We start from the raw sequence: 16,194 nt of genomic DNA on the forward strand, positions 1-16,194 counted from the left end.
AATATTGTTGTTTAGTTCTCCCTTCCAAAATGAACAACTTTACATTTGTCCACACCATACTCCATTTGACAACTTTTTTGCCTATTTATGTAAACTATCACTATCTCTTTATAAGGAGTTTGTGTCCTTCCATGAACCTGCCTTATTTTTGTGCCATCTAACCAGATTTGGCTCTGGTACATTCCCTTCCCTCCTCCAAGTCATTAATATATATTGTAAACTGTTCTCATCCAAACATGATCCCTGTGAACATATTGGCTGAAGGTCACCAATCTGTAGGACCCCTGTCCATGAGCTGATTCTCTATTCAAACCAAAATACTACTTCAAACACCATGGACTCTTATTGTATGACACTTTTTTTTTGTATGGTATCCATTCTGGTTGAGACCTCTTCAAACCAGTCTGATGTGATTTTCCTTTTGTGAAGCAGTGCAATGTGCTTGATGAGATTATAAATTTCCTAATGTTCTGTGATTACTTTCTTAATCATTTGAATCCAATATTTTTCCAACAATAGATGTTCAGTTAATTAGCCTCTAGTTAGTTACTTGCTTTTTGCTGCCCTCCCTTTTTGAATAGGGAAGTGAGATTTTTAAATAAAATTTGATTGGTGTTGGAGATTGGGGTTACAACCTGGGTCTAAATTTCTGGGCCAATGTTGTTCAGATGCAAGTTGTCTTGTTGGATGATGCAATGGAAATTAGATATTGGATTTCCCTTCTCTTGACCTTTTTAATGTAACTTGTCCAATATCTTGTCATGTTGCAGTTGTATAAGACTCTGGTGAGGCCTCATCTGGAGTATTGTGTGCAGTTTTGGTCGCCATACTATAGGAAGGATGTGGAAGCTTTAGAATGAGTGCAGAGGAGGTTTACCAGGATGTTGCCTGGAATGGTAGGAAAATCTTATGAGGAAAGGCTGAGGCACTTGGGGCTGTTCTCATTGGAGAAGAGAAGGTTTAGGGGAGATCTGATAGAAGTGTATAAGATGATTAGGGGTTTAGATAGGGTAGATACTAAGAATCTTTTACCGCTAATGGAGTCAGGTGTTACTAGGGGACATAGCTTTAAATTAAGGGGTGGTAGGTATAGGACAGATGTTAGGGGTAGATTCTTCACACAGCGGGTTGTGAGTTCATGGAATGCCCTGCCCGTATCAGTGGTGAACTCTCCTTCTTTATGGTCATTTAAGCGGGCATTGGATAGGCATTTGGAAGTTATTGGGCTAGTATAGGTTAGGTAGGATTCGGTCGGCGCAACATCGAGGGCCGAAGGGCCTGTACTGCGCTGTATCCTTCTATGTTCTATGTTCTATCTACTCTAAAGACCCAGTTATTGCTTCAGCTTCTATGTGTTATTACTTTTCAGGACCACATGCTGCAGATAATTAACCAGATAATGGATGATTGTATTCCCAACGAACGCTCAAATAGAGATTTCCGTGTCAAATTTCCAGATGAAGTTTTACAGGAACAGCTCGGAGTACAACTGTGGTTTGCTGCTGAGGTAGACCTTGATGAAGGGTGGGGAGCAATGTGGTTTTCCGATTACTGTAAGCCATGTATAGCAGTACAATTTTGAGTTTTATATTAAGAACAATCCCTGGTCAACCTACCTCCCTGGTTTCTAGCTGCAGTTTTGACTATTTTATCTATAACAGTGTCAACCAAGTCTTTGATTTAGATTTGTGGGTTGGATAAATCTAGCTACATATGCACAAATTAAAGACTTGATTGTGTTTATCTGCATCAATTGAAGCTCTTGAGAACCTGTTTGGAGCTAAACTCGGGGTGGGGGCTACCAGGCGAAGGTCTTACCACAATTTGTTTGGAGCTTGAGAGTGTGACATCTAGTCTGTGTAACTTTGAGCTGAGAGTGAAGCAGATATTTAATGACCAAAGAATTTCGACGTTTATTTCAGCAAACCATCAAGCTTGCTCTCCTCAGGGCTCTATGTCACAGATTTTGCACTAACCTAAAATGTTCCAGAAAATCAACTGAATGATGTAATCCACACCAGAAAATCCTGATAGGGTCCATTCCCCAATTCTGTATACCATTCATTCTATATTAAGTTTTAAAATGGTTTTTGTAGACATCTGCCTTGCATGAAAAGTATGCATGCAATTAGTTGAAAATTTTCCTTTCACTCTGTCAAACGTCTTCATTATTTTCCATACAGACAGAATCCCTACAGTGCAGCAGCAGACCATTTGAGTCTGCACCTACCCTTCAAAGAGCATTCGACCCTGACCCATTCTACTTCCCACTGTTTTCCCCCCCCCCCAACCTTATTCCCTGTAACCCAGCATTTCCCATGACCAAACCACCTAGCCTGCACATCCCTGGACACTATGAACGATTTACCATGGCCAATCCTCCCTAACCCCACCTCTTTGAACTGTGGCAAGGAACCGGAGCAAACCCCCACAGAAAGACATACGGAGAATGTGCAAACTCCATACAGACAGTTGCTCGAAGTGCGACTCGAACCAGAGGCCCTGGAGCTGAGGCTAAGTGCTAAGCACTGAGCCACCGTACCACCCTTCATATTTCTGAAGTGGTAGTGTTACAGACAATCCCATTGAGGAAGGGACAGATCAAGTCATATATGTACAGCATGGAAACAGACCCTTCGGTCCAACCCGTCCATGCCGACCAGATATCCCAACCCAATCTACTCCCACCTGTCAGCACCAGGCCCATATCCCTCCAAATCCTTCCTATTCATATACCCATCCAAATGCCTCTTAAATGTTGCAATAGTACCAGCCTCCACCACATCCTCTGGCAGCTCATCCCATACACTCACCACCCTCTGTGTGAAAAAGTTGCCCTTAAGGTCTCTTTTATGTCTATCTTTTCTCACCCTAAACCTATGTCCTCTAGTTTTGGACTCCCTGACCCCCCAGGAAAAGACTTTGCCTATTTACCCTATCCATGCCCCTTATGATTTTATAAACCTCCAAGGTCACCCCTCAGCCTCCGACGCTCCAGGGAAAACAGCCCCAGCCTGTTCAGCCTCTCCCTGTAGCTCAAATCCTCCAACCCTGACAACATCCTTGTAAATCTTTTCTGAACCCTTTCAAGTTTCACAACATCTTTCTGATAAGGAGGAGACCAGAATTGCATGCAATATTCCAACAGTGGCCTAACCAATGTCCTGTACAGTCGTAACATGACCTCCCAACTCCTGTACTCAATACTCTGACCAATAAAGGAAAGCATACCAAACGCCGCCTTCACTATCCTATCTACATGTGACTCCACTTTCAAAGAGCTTTGAACCTGCACTCCAAGGTCTCTTCGTTCAGCAACACTCCATTAAGTGTATAAGTCCTGCTAAGATTTGCTTTCCCAAAATGCAGCACCTCGCATTATCTGAATTAAACTCCATCTGCCACTCCTCAACTCTCATTTTTCATTGAATTTGGATATAACTTAATATACGCATGACCAGAAGGTTTGAATCATGGGTGAAGTGGGACCATCTTTTACTGTGTCACCAAGTCAAAGCAATGTTTTCATATTTCCTGTTTCTCTTCACTGAAATGAAACATAAATATGACCCAGAAGCAGTCATAAAATGATGGATTAAATATTGCCTAATATTGTATACAGCTGAATTTCTGATTGAAATATGAAAAATATTTCATATTTCAATGAAAGGTAAGAAAATTGGTGGTACTTTTCATAATCTGCAGCAGTTTGTCTCTTAATTACACCTTGTATTCAATTTTAGTGATTTAATTACACAAAATCTAAGATGAGCCATCATAGGATATTGTCAGCATTTCATAATTATTATCTTTAGCTGAAACATTAGACCTCCAAAGTGTGCTTTGTATTCTTGACTTGTACATGTGTATGGGGATTTTTTTAATGCAAGAAAGCAACAAGTAATTAACTTGCCTCACTTTCCATTTTTAGTGTTTGGTCGCTGGTTCTCTCATTGATGTACATGAATCTGAAATGCTTGTATTGCACCCTCTGGCAGAGGACCTGCTGCACAGTCTAGAGGAAGTACGCTACCTACTCCGGGAGCAGAGTCTTTCTGACTACACCATTTATACTGATGACATCAAAGCAGCCCTTGTTCGGTTTGACAGGCTCTTTGCTGAGTTTGAGTTAAGGTAAGGGAGTAATAAAGTAATGAACTCTGTCACAGGCATTTCCAAATGGCAGTTTCAGCTTCGGTATTGAAATTCAGCAATGAAAGACGATCTATACTTTGCTTTGACCAGATGGTGTCTCTGTTGGTATATCTGTTCAAGTCCTCATGTTTGGAATTTTGATGATTTTTTTTCCAAATGATGATAATCCTTTAACCCAGTGTGGCAATGGCATTTTCCCACTACTTCAGCCAAAGCAAAGTTATTCCATCTATCTTTTTATAGAGTCATCTCACATGCATTGCATGACATTTATGTTATGAAGATGTGGGTGAACTATACCTTGAGTTAAAAGCAAGCAGTGGCAGCACCAAGTGTTCTCATTAAGACACAATGAAACATGTGCTCCAGCTACTCTGGTAGTTGGTTGCCTGGAAACAACAAAAAACAGATTTTAATTAGGCCAATCAGTTTAAATTATACCCCGATAAATACCAAATTCCAATCCAGTTTGAATTTAATAGATTGACAAACTTTTAAAAGCCAATAAGACAATCCGATGCTTTGGGGGTATAAGACTGGAAAATTGAACAGTTGGGAGGAGAACTGCCCAGCTACTCTCACTTAAAGACTGCCTGAAAAATAGCTCTCTTAAAAGGGACCTTAATCAATCAGTAACCTGTGAAGCAGAAATTCCTAAGAAGTAAAAAAACAACGACACAGGAAGATCCAAATAGAAGAACCAAAAGCTGCCTGGTTATGAGAGAAATGTTGTTTTGTAAATTGTAATCAGGAGTTTTATCGGACTAGTATAATAGAAGGGAAGGTAAAAGAGGTGAGAGCAAGGACTTGATTGAGTAAGAAAGTTGTTAGTTAATTATTCTGCTTTACTTTAAGAAATAAAGTTGTTAATGTTTACTTTAAACAGTTCTTGACCAGCCTAACTTTTACAGATTACTGCATGGGATAAATCTTTTCTGTGTTGGTGGTTTTAAATTAAGCAGGAGGGTTTACCCGGTGTTGAAACATTTATCAAGATCAATACAGTTCAAAAATATAACCATAGTAAATACTAAATAGGTTATAAAATGACAGAAATTACACTTATTCTTATTTGCTTAGTGAATGCAGAGTTGGGCTGAGAAATGGCAGATGGAGTTCGACCTGGATAAATGTGAAGTCATGCGTTTTGGAAGGTCAAACGCATTCCATGCATTCACAACTCTCTGCATAAAGAATCTACCTCTGATGTCTCCTTCTACTTCTTCCTAATATCTTCAGACTATGACTCCTCGTGCCAGTCAATCCTGGCTATTGACTATGTATTCCACTCATTATCTTGTATACCTAAATCAGGTCTCTTTTCTTAAAGACAGGATTCTTGGCAGTGTGGAGGAACAGAGGGATCTGGGTGTGCAAATACATAGATCCCTCAAAGTTGTCACCCAAGTAGACCGGGTTGTTAAGAAAGCATATTGTGTTTTGGTTTTCATTAACAGGGGGATCGGGTTTAAGACCACAAGGTTTTGCTGCAGCTCTACAAGTCCCTGGTGAGATCACACTTGGAATGTTGTGTCCAGTTCTGGTCACCCCACTGTAGGAAAGATACAGATCCTTTGGAGAGGATGCAAAGAAGGTTTACCAGGATGCTGCCTGGACTGGAGGGCTTGCCTTATGAAGAAAGGTTGAATAAGCTTGGGCTTTTCTCTGGAGAGAAGGAGGAAAAAAAGAGACCTGATTTAGGCATACAAGATAATGAGTGGAATACATAGTCAATAGCCAGAGACTTTTACCCAGGGCAGGATTGACTGGCACGAGGAGACATAGTCTGAAGATATTAGGAAGAAGTAGAAGGAGACATCAGAGGTAGATTCTTTATGCAGAGAATTGTGAATGCATGGAATGCGTTGCCAGCTGTGGTGGTGGAAGCAGAGTCATTGGGGACATTAAAGTGACTGCTGGACATGCACATGGATAGCAGTGAGTTGAGGGGTGCATAGGTTAAGTTACTATATTTTACATTTAGGATTAAATCTCGACACAACATCATGGGCCAAAGGGCTTGTTCTGTGCTGTACTTTTCTATGTTCTATGAATCTGAGTACTGCTGGCATGGCTGAAAGTTGTTGGCGATACCTAATGACCCTTGGAGTTTGGTGGTGAACTGCTGCCTTGAACTGTTGGAGTCCATATGAGACACTTTAATCTGTAGTGTTTTAGGTATCAATGGGCATATGGTCTGATTTTTTTTTTATTTGTTGTTTGTTTTTTAAAAAAACAGTTTTAGTAGTACAAAAATCGAACATCCCTGTGTAGGTGAAAACTTTTTTGTCTTCTTCAATGGAAAGCTGTTAGAATTTGGGATGCACTGCCTCAAAGGTGCTTTACCATTCTTTTTGCTATCATAAAGGTAACGTGGTGGCATTGTGGGTCAGTGGTTAGCACTGTTGCCTTTCAGCACCTCTTGTGACTCTGTTGGTCGAATTTTTGCACATTCTACTCATGTATGTGTGAGTTTGCACCATTTTCTTCCCATGATCCAAAGATGTATAGGTTAGGTGGAATGGTCATGGGGAATTGCTAAGACTTCAGCTGTGATCTTTGCATCCTCACTTACCACTGGAGTAGCTCCAGTGGTATTGGTAAGTGGCAAATGTCTTTCACTTCTTCAAGAAAAGGAATAGGGATAATCCTGGGGAATTGCAGACCAATCAGTTTTATGTCTCTGGTGGGCAAAGTATTGGAGAGGATTCTGAAAGACCGGATTTATGATTACTTGGAAAACCATTAATTTGATTAGAGATAGTCAGCATAGCTTTGTGAGGGGCAGTTCATGCCTCACAAACCATATTGAATTCTTTGAAGATGTAACAAAACATATTGATGAAAGTAGCGCAGTGGATATAGTTAACATGGAATTTAGCAAGATATGTGATAAGGTTCCCATGGTAGGTTCATTCAGCAAGTAATGAGGCATGCGATACAGGGAAATCTGGCTGTCTGGATACAGAAATGGCTGGCCACAGAAGACGACAGAGGGTGGTAATAGATGGAAAGTATTCAGCTTGGAGCTCAGTGTCCAGTGGTTTCCACAGGGAATGATTCTGGGACCTCTGCTCTTTGTGATTTTTTTATAAATGACTTGGATGAGGAAGTGGAAGGATGGATTGGTAGGTTTGCCGATGATAGGAAGGTTGGTGGAGTTGTGGATAGTGTGGAGGAGGCTGTTGTAGGTTGCAGTGTGACATTGACAGGATGCAGAGCTGGGCTGAGCAGTGGCAGATAGAGTTAAACCTGGAAAAGTGTGAAGCCATTCACTTTGGAAGATTGAATTTGGATGCAGATTACAGGGCAACCTCAGTTATCCAAACAACGAATGTTCAGAACACTTTACCCAAGCATCTGGTTCTTAAGATCTTGTTTGGATAGTCTGAGGTTCGTGTAATTGGTGTTTTGGCTATCCAAGGATTAACAGCACAGGGTTAAAGGCAGGATTTGTGGCAGTGTCGAGGAACAGAGGGATCTTCGGGTCCATGTCCGTTTGTCCGTCAAAGTTGCCACCCAAGTTGAGAGGGTTATTAAGAAGGCATATGGTATGTTGGCTTTCATTAACAGGGGAATTGAGTTTAAGAGCCGTGAGTTTATGCTGCAGCTCTATAGAGCCCTGGTTAGACCACACTTGGAATATTATGTTCCGTTCTGGCCACTTCATTATAGGAAGGATGTGGAAGCATTAGAGAGGGTTCAGAGGAAATTGATCAGGATGCTGCCTGGAGGGCATGTCTTAGTTTGAGGGAGCTAGGGCTTTTCTCATTGGAGTGAAGAAGGATGAGAGGTGACATGATAGAGGTGTACAAGATGATGAGAAGCATAGATAGAGTGGATAGTCTAGCCATGATGGAAACGTCTATATCACGAGTTGCATAATGTTAAGGTGATTGGAGGAAGGTTTAGGGAAGATGTCAGAGATTGGCTCTTTACACAGAGGTGAGTGCATGGAATGCACTAACAACAATGGCAGTAGCATCAGATACATTAGGAACATGTAAGTGACTCTTGGATAGGCACATGGAATTTCGTACAATGATGGGAATGTATCTGATCTTATAGGATAAAAGCCTGATACAACATCGCGGGCCAATGTGCTATAGCGTTCCATGTTCTATGAAATACAGGTTTATTGGCTGGGGATGAGTCTGAGTGGGATGCTCTTCGAAGGGTCTGTGTGGACTCAATTAGCCGAACGGCCTGCATCCACGCTGTAGGGATTCTGTGACTGTATATCTAACACTAATGTGTGAAGTTCCATGAGCAGCAGTTGAAATGATTGGTTAATGAATCACCTTATTAACGGAAAGGCATTGTGCCCCACTTAATTGGACTTTTTGAAAAGCAGGTGGGATGATGCTGCCCCTTTTAACAAGGTTATGCTGTCCTTGGCCTCTTCCCCAGAGGTTGTAAAAGCAGCAATTCTGAGAAGCCTGGATTGGATGGGTGTTAGGACCAATTTGATTATAGCCTACAGATACTGCATTGAGTAAAAGGCTTTCAAGTTTTAAAAAAACACTTGTACAATGAAAGGGGAGTGGCCAGAATTTTTTTCGCTCTTGCTCTCCAGGTTTAATGTTACCTTTTTTTGTCAGTGGGGGATTATGGGGGATTGGAACAACTCATTAAGTTGGGATAATCTGTTGAGTGTTCAGACAGGTTATGCTATTCTGTATTCTCATCTGATTGTTTCATTCGGTAATCTTGCAAATACATTCTGCTTTGCTTAAAACAGCAGTTGACCAGCTGCATCCCTCCTGGAATATCCAATCGACACCTGCTTAAAACAACTACCAAAGTTAGGGGCCAGATACTTTCTTGAAATGTTTGAGGAGGTTTGGCATGGTCCAAAACACAGGTGTACAATAAACAGTGATGTACCACACAGATGAAGTGTTGATATCTTTTATTGAGATTTAGTTGCATCATACACTCAGCAAGGCTATTTGTAACCAACACCTTTTTCTTGAAATACTTAGGAAAAATGAATGATTCCTATAGTGTCTTATACACTGATCAATCTTCCATATAAAGGTGTGGTTTGTTCTGAAATGTAACCTTCTTGTTCCAGCTATGTTGCTGCAGTGGTTCCCATCAAATCTCCTGAAGAACTCTACAATCAGCAGCAGATTATTGTACTGTTCTGTGAAACAATAGATAGGTTAGTCCTCCTGAATTTTCATTAATCTTTTGCATAAATGCCTGATTTGCACAACCATTGCTTTGTTTAATCCAAACTGACCTGATGAATGTTGAGATGATGCTGAACTTTGTTCCTTTTCTTCCTTGGACTATGGAAGGAAATGGGCCAACAAACAATTACCAACCAATATCACTGAGAATGACTAATCAGATGATTAGTTTTGTTTGTGTAAAACTGACTGCTTTGGCCTACAAACAGCAGTGAGCACAACTCCAAGGAGTGTTTTTTTTTGTCTGGTAAGTACTTTGAAACATCCTGAGGTCAAATTCTTCCACATGACAATTTTATTTCATTTTGACACTTTGTCTAGACACTGAGTCGACCATTATTCTCTGGTATTATTGTAGAGAGTCACTTGCCAATTCTACTTTGGTTATTACAAATCTCGATTGCAATAGTAAACACAATACTAAATACAGGGCGACCCTGGTATCCACAGAATTGTTTTCCACAGTTTCAGTTCGCCTCAGTTGACTGCAGCCCAAATGTATTTTGGGGAACTTCCAGAACCAGGCACCAGGGGGCTGCTGGGAAGGTAAGCCTCCCATTTAAATGAATGGGTTCGCTCTTATCCGTGGTTTCCAGCTTGGAATATACCCCCATGCGTATGGGAGAAGGGGAGAGCTATTGTATTCACCGGTGTTAAATTCCACTGAATTGTGTGCCTGACTGTACAGCTGAGCTGTGCAATTTAACTCGATGATTCGCCTCTCTCTGTTTTTGATTTGTGTGGAAAGTTGCAACAGATCTTTGCATTGGGATTCATGCATCCCCAAAAATGTGATAAATAGCCACTGACCCAGAGGCTCCACTCATTAACTCACTTAATTTAACTTTCCTCAGAAATGCCTTTTTAATTTTAATGCAGTCCCTCTTTCCCATCTTGTATTCTTCTTGCTTTACGCTTAAATATTTTGTTTGTAATTTTCTTGAAACAGGAAGTCTCTCTACCAATTTTTAAAACTTCTATTCTTAATACACATAGGTTTGATTTCTCCTGTTTACTCTGCCAAATGTCATCTTTCAATATTGCAGGGCATTGAAGCTGGGGTACTTGACACAAGATATGATTGATGGTTTAGAGCCTGAACTGATGTTTACTATTCCACGCCTTGCTATCATTTGGTAAGGAGCTCATTTTCATGACCATTGGAAATAGTTTGGTTGAAATGTGTATGCAAGAGCTGAATCCCAAAGGTGGGCTGAGAGAGACTCCCTGTGACATCAGACCAGCCTCTGTGACATAAAGGTGTATCAGGGGAGACAAATCTTCACTGTTGTGTGAAATAGTGAACTCAAGGGAGGATGATTAACTTCCAACAGTCTCTCAATCATCATTGCTGCAGGTCATCACTGGAGAAACTGTTGGTTAGTAGCCTAGGCCCAACCATCTCCAACTGCTTCATATGTCATCTAACCTCCATTATTCGATCAGGAACATGAATGTTTTCTGCAGATTGTAGAATGTCCAGTACCTTTCATGACTACTCAGATACTCAAGTAGTCCATGTCTAAATGCAGAAAGACCTGGACAAAAATCCAGGTTTGAAAAATGTGTTGCAATGGGTCATTAACATTCTAACTCTCAAGTCTGACAGCTGGAGGGCACAAGTCAGGAGTGTGATAGAATACTCACATTTGCCTGGATGAGTACACCTCCAACTACACTCAAACTTGACACCATCCAGGACAACAGGTGCTTGGTTAGCACTATATCCACAAACTTGATCTCTCTCCACCCCTATGCTCTGTCACAACGGTGTGTACCATCTACAAGATGCATTGAAGAAATACTCAGACAACACCTTCCAAACCCATATCCATGACCACTACTATCTAGATGGTTAAGAGCTACAGTCACATGGGAACACTATCACCTGTAAGTTCCCCACCAAGTCACTCACCATCCTGACTTGGAGTTGGGTTGAAGTTCTGAAGCTCTTTCCTGAATTGCGTTGTGGAGGTTCCTACACCAGATGGACTGCAACAGTTCAAGATGACTGCTCACATCCACCTTCTCCAGAGAAGTAGGGATGGGTAATTAATTCTAGCTAAGTCAACAAAATTCACATTTCTTGAATGAATAAAAATATTGCTGGATTCCCCAACATCTCCATCCTTGGGATTAGCATTGATCAGCAAGTTAATGGAATGAGCCATTTAAATGTCTTGGCAACATCAGGTTAGAAGCTGGGAATTCTGTGACATGTCTCCTAACTCCATGAGGTCTGGCCACTATATGGAAGGCATAGGTAAGAATTATGATGGGAAACTCTCAACTTACCTGGATGACACCAACAATTGTTAAGAAGCAGACTGTAAACAGGGCAGAGCAGCCTGAGTGATTGTCACCCTATCCACTCACTTAAACCTTTACTTTCTCCACAAATGATGCACAATGGCAGCAGCATGTGCCATCCACAAGATGTCTTGCAGCAACTCTCAACGATTCATTCACGGCATCTTCCAAACCTGTAATCGCTACCTGGAAGGACAAAGGCAGCAAACCCATGGGAACATCACCACCTGTATGTTCCCCTCCAAGTCCTGCATCATCCTGACTTGGAATTATATTGATCTTCCTTTGCTACCACTTTGGGAGATACAGGACAATTCTGGACTAAGGCTTGCAGCAGTAAAAGGAGCTAGCTCACCATCACCTCCTTTAGGCCAGTGAGGGTTGACTATCATTGCCAGTATCCCAAGAATGAAGTTATAAAAATTTTATGTTGTAAAGATCTCCTGATGATTCCTGTTGCATGTGGAAGTTGTTAGATTTATGTTCTCTCATTTGTTTGAGATGGAGGCTGAACCTAAAATGGATGGAACCTGGCAAATTTCCCTTTCTTGATCTTATCCAGAATGGGTTGGGTAACATTGACCGTTTTCATCTCCAGGATCAGGACTTCGTTCTAATTCATATTTTTTGATTGATTGAATTGGAACCTTTTGTCAGTTTTAACCAGGCAGTAAGTTGAATCTCTACTGCCTGCTATTTGCCATATGATCTGGTGACAATTCAACTTCTTATGAAATTAATGCTCTCTCGCGCGCTCTCTATACCCTGTATGCAAACTAGCCATCCAGCCAACTGAGCTAACCATATTTAAAAATAAATGATGCCATAAGCTTCGATCCAGCTGAGCTGATCCATAGCCCCTTCTTTTATTTGTTTCCAGTGGTCTGAGGATTTATCCAGAAGGACCCCTCAATCTACAGCAGCAGCCCAATGACATGTCTCTGCTTTTTAAACCATTCTACACCCTCCTGCAAAAAATAAGGTAAGAGACATTGTGTAGTTTTTAAAGAAAAAAATCTTAAGTAAATTCAAGGAAAAGATGACCAGCTAGGGAAGCAAAGAAATGCTGGAAATGTCCAGTTAGCTGTTGACGTCAGAAAGGGAGATTTTATTAACGAGACTTACTTTGCTGTTCTTGAAAGTTTGGTCCCATTTTGACTGGAAATGAATATCTTATGGTGGTTTTTTGGTGTTTGTTTTTTTTTTGGAAGGGTGTTTAGTCTAATCCCTGATTTGTATTTTCCTTTCTACTCCATCAGAACAGCTCACCAAAGACTCACTTTCTCTCTGTGCAATCATGCCTTGTGAAATCCATAGCACTCACTACTTTTAGTACCTGAGATCAATGCAAAGGTCTCTTTAAATTTTAAGAATCAATCACAACTGCAATAGTGTCTGTGGCAGAGCCTCTGTCAGTTCCATAGACCTGCACATGAACCTCTGCAATCTACAAAGAGCAAAACCCTCCTATCTGCTCGGAGCAGTCCTCCTGTTTGTCACTGACCAGGATTTCTTGAACAATTTGCTGCTTTTCTTTGTGTCCCCATGCTTTAACTTACTCTGTGCCCTGTAAGGAACTATCATTACAACCTTGGTGTTAATACCAGCTCTTGTGACTCTGGGTCAGTCACCTGCTGCTCCTGATAAGTTTCGTTTAAAATAAAACTTTGCCCGCATTTGATCACCATCACTCACCTGCAACCTTCAATCTATCTTGTGAAAGCCCCTATTTTTACCATGTGGGTTGATGCCAAACTGAATTTGAGTTCAAGACAAATCCTTCAAGGAGAAGGGCAAGTGTTTTACCTAGTAATCCATAGATGTTGCAGACTCCTGATTTTTGTCTTATAACTGCAAGTGAGTGAGTTCCTATCCACGTGCTCCTGCGAGTCTCCGTCTGGACTAGTATCGAATCACACCTAATGTGGTCTAACTCCACCCACGCTCTGGTATTCATGGTCAGTGATGTGTAATTCTGACATTGTTGCAAGATTGCTCCAGGGTTCTGAAATGCTTTCACAACAAATTCCATAACTTCAAATTTTTAGTTTCAAACCTGGAAAATCAACAAACCTGATCTGAACTCCTCCGGATTTAGTGTTGCCTCATTGCCCTGGTTATGTTGGCCCAGAGGCAATTGCAAATCTGTAATAATAATTCTTGACTGAGATTTTTGAAATACTGGAAAGCCATGTAAACCATGGTGCACTACATGTTCTTCAATGTGGACAAGGGTTATAAATGAATGCAGTATCTGCTGATACATGAAAACAACTCCAGCTCATCTGCATCATTGCAACAAGCACCAAACAGGCATACCATCCATCCAGGAATTGTTTGGGCTTGGAGGGGAGAGAGACTGGGTGAATAGTGATGAGAGCCCCAATCGTCTCGTCTCACCTATCCACCCCCCATTTCTTATGCTGCAACCCCTTCCACGTTCATGGCTGTATCAGTTAACGTACATGCGCTTATTCAGAGAATAATACACAAACTGCACGGTGTCAACAATCACAGCTATGCATCATTGTGAATAAGTATACGTATTGATTTGACAAGCCCCTTAAATTGAATAAAATACACAAAGGACACTTAATGTAAATGTATCTTTTGATCAATTTAATTTTATTTACTTGTGTTTCTTCATTTCACTAAAAGCCAATGGAACTGAGATTTTACTGATACACTTGTAAAGTATTGAAGTTTATGCTGATGAAAGTGATTTGGATTATTTCAAGCATGCATTTAGGGTTTTTTTGTGAAATGAATACCTTACCTTTCATTTTTCACTTTATTCCTAGAGATTTGCTTTATGTCCTCACAGATGAAGAACTCTCTTTCTTAGAGAAGAGCCTATGTGCTGTAGAAGCTGAGGATTTCTTCAGTGCCAGTACTATGCTGCCCAGCCTTTCATCTCTTCACAACAGCATGAATAATGAGGGTCTTGAAGAGTCCACGTATACCAACGGGGTTTCTCCTGTTCCACAAGATTCCGAGAAACTCGACCAGTTGAAGTCAATTGTCCACCAAGCACCCAGTGAAGTATATTCGCCTCAGTCCAACCCCAATCTGGCTCAATTCATTCCAAACGATGTAACAGAAGCTTCCAAAGAACCTAATCTTCAACTTGAGACTGAAAATGAATTGTGGGGAGAAGGGTTTGGGCAAGGCACTATTGGCAGCAGACTGGAGAATGCACCAAAACAAGAGGCAGCAGCCCTGGACTATCAGCCGGAGTCCTCTTTATCTGCTTCTGCTTCTGCTGTCTGCTTGACTCATTCCAATATCATTCAGCACTTCACTGTGACAGGAAATAGTCTTGCCTCAGAAAATGACCATTCACAGTTAGCAGGGCTTGAAGCAACAGGAATATCCACATTTCATGTCACTCCAGTTCACTATTTTACTGATTCTCCAGATACAAGCTCTGTGCCAACTACTTCTGAGCAGGATTATGTTGGCCATTCAGTAAACACTGTGAAACAAAAAGCTGTTCTGAGCACATATCCCAGTAGAGAGCATATGGAAGGGATTGAGAAACACAACGAAATGGTGAACACCAGCCATGACATGTCAAAGCAGTACAGTTATAATGGAAGAGCCCCAAGTACTCCTGTGGTGCCCGAAGAGCCGCATTTCAGTAATTTAAAGTGAGGATTAAAGAGGTTTGGGGTATTTATAGAATAATGACTAAGGCAATACCAATGAGGGCGTCACAGTGCTTAGCATTATTGGCTCACAGTGCCAGGGACCCCGATTCAATTCCATCCTTGGGAACATGTCTGTCTGTAGAGTTTGCCCATTCTTGTCATGTCTATATGGGTTTTCACCAGGTGCTCTAGTTTCCTCCCACAATCTAAAGATGTACAGGTTAGGTCAATTGGCCATGTTAAATTGTCCATAGCATTCAGGGGATGTGAAGACTAGTTGGATTAGTCATGGTAAATGCAGGTTATGGGAAGGAAGTAGGTTTTGGTGGGATGCTCTTCAAAAGGCCAGCGCAGACTTGATGGGTTGAATTGCCACCAGTTGCACTACAGAAATTCTGATTTTTTGATAGCAATTATTGACAGCCCACACATGATTTTGTAACAAAAAGCTTGCGGAGGGGAAATGTTTTTGTTTCTTCAGTGCATCCTTCCTTGCAATAAACCCTAAAAAAAATTAAAATCCACCAGATACACAATAATATTCAAAACAGTTAGATTTTTGATCTTGAAGAGTGTCTAGGGTTATGGGGCCTGTCAGGAAAGGGGTACTATGATGACAATTGGATTGGCCATGATCTGCCTGAATGTTAGGTCAGGCTTGTGGCCTGCATGACCACCTGCTGTCCCTATTTTTTTCTCGGCCTCAAGCTTGCAAGTCATTCTACAGCATCGAAAAGCCCAGTAAATGATCACCATAGTCCCTGTGCGTGTCTTACCGCTCCTTGAAAATTCATCATGAAATTGCCTGAATTTAAACAATTTAAGCAGTTGTATTGGCAGAATGTTACACCAAGTTGCTAATTAAGAAGTAAATTTCAACC

The 16,194-nt window shown here is 41.1% G+C and overlaps 1 protein-coding gene across 3 annotated transcripts in view; it reads left to right on the top strand.

The window, feature by feature from the left end:
• The window catches only part of LOC132823307 (lateral signaling target protein 2 homolog), a 56,428-nt gene that overhangs the window by 29,448 nt on the left and 10,786 nt on the right, over window positions 1-16,194 (top strand). For all 3 annotated transcript variants that reach the window (XM_060836975.1, XM_060836974.1, XM_060836976.1), the window contains 6 exons: window positions 1,370-1,507; window positions 3,932-4,134; window positions 9,233-9,322; window positions 10,400-10,489; window positions 12,544-12,645; window positions 14,465-15,313. In XM_060836975.1, the coding sequence (XP_060692958.1) occupies window positions 1,370-1,507; window positions 3,932-4,134; window positions 9,233-9,322; window positions 10,400-10,489; window positions 12,544-12,645; window positions 14,465-15,313 (1,472 nt within the window). The remainder of the gene's footprint in view (window positions 1-1,369; window positions 1,508-3,931; window positions 4,135-9,232; window positions 9,323-10,399; window positions 10,490-12,543; window positions 12,646-14,464; window positions 15,314-16,194) is intronic.

Source organism: Hemiscyllium ocellatum, chromosome 16 (genome assembly GCF_020745735.1).
Source record: "Hemiscyllium ocellatum isolate sHemOce1 chromosome 16, sHemOce1.pat.X.cur, whole genome shotgun sequence".
Lineage (NCBI taxonomy): Eukaryota > Metazoa > Chordata > Chondrichthyes > Orectolobiformes > Hemiscylliidae > Hemiscyllium > Hemiscyllium ocellatum.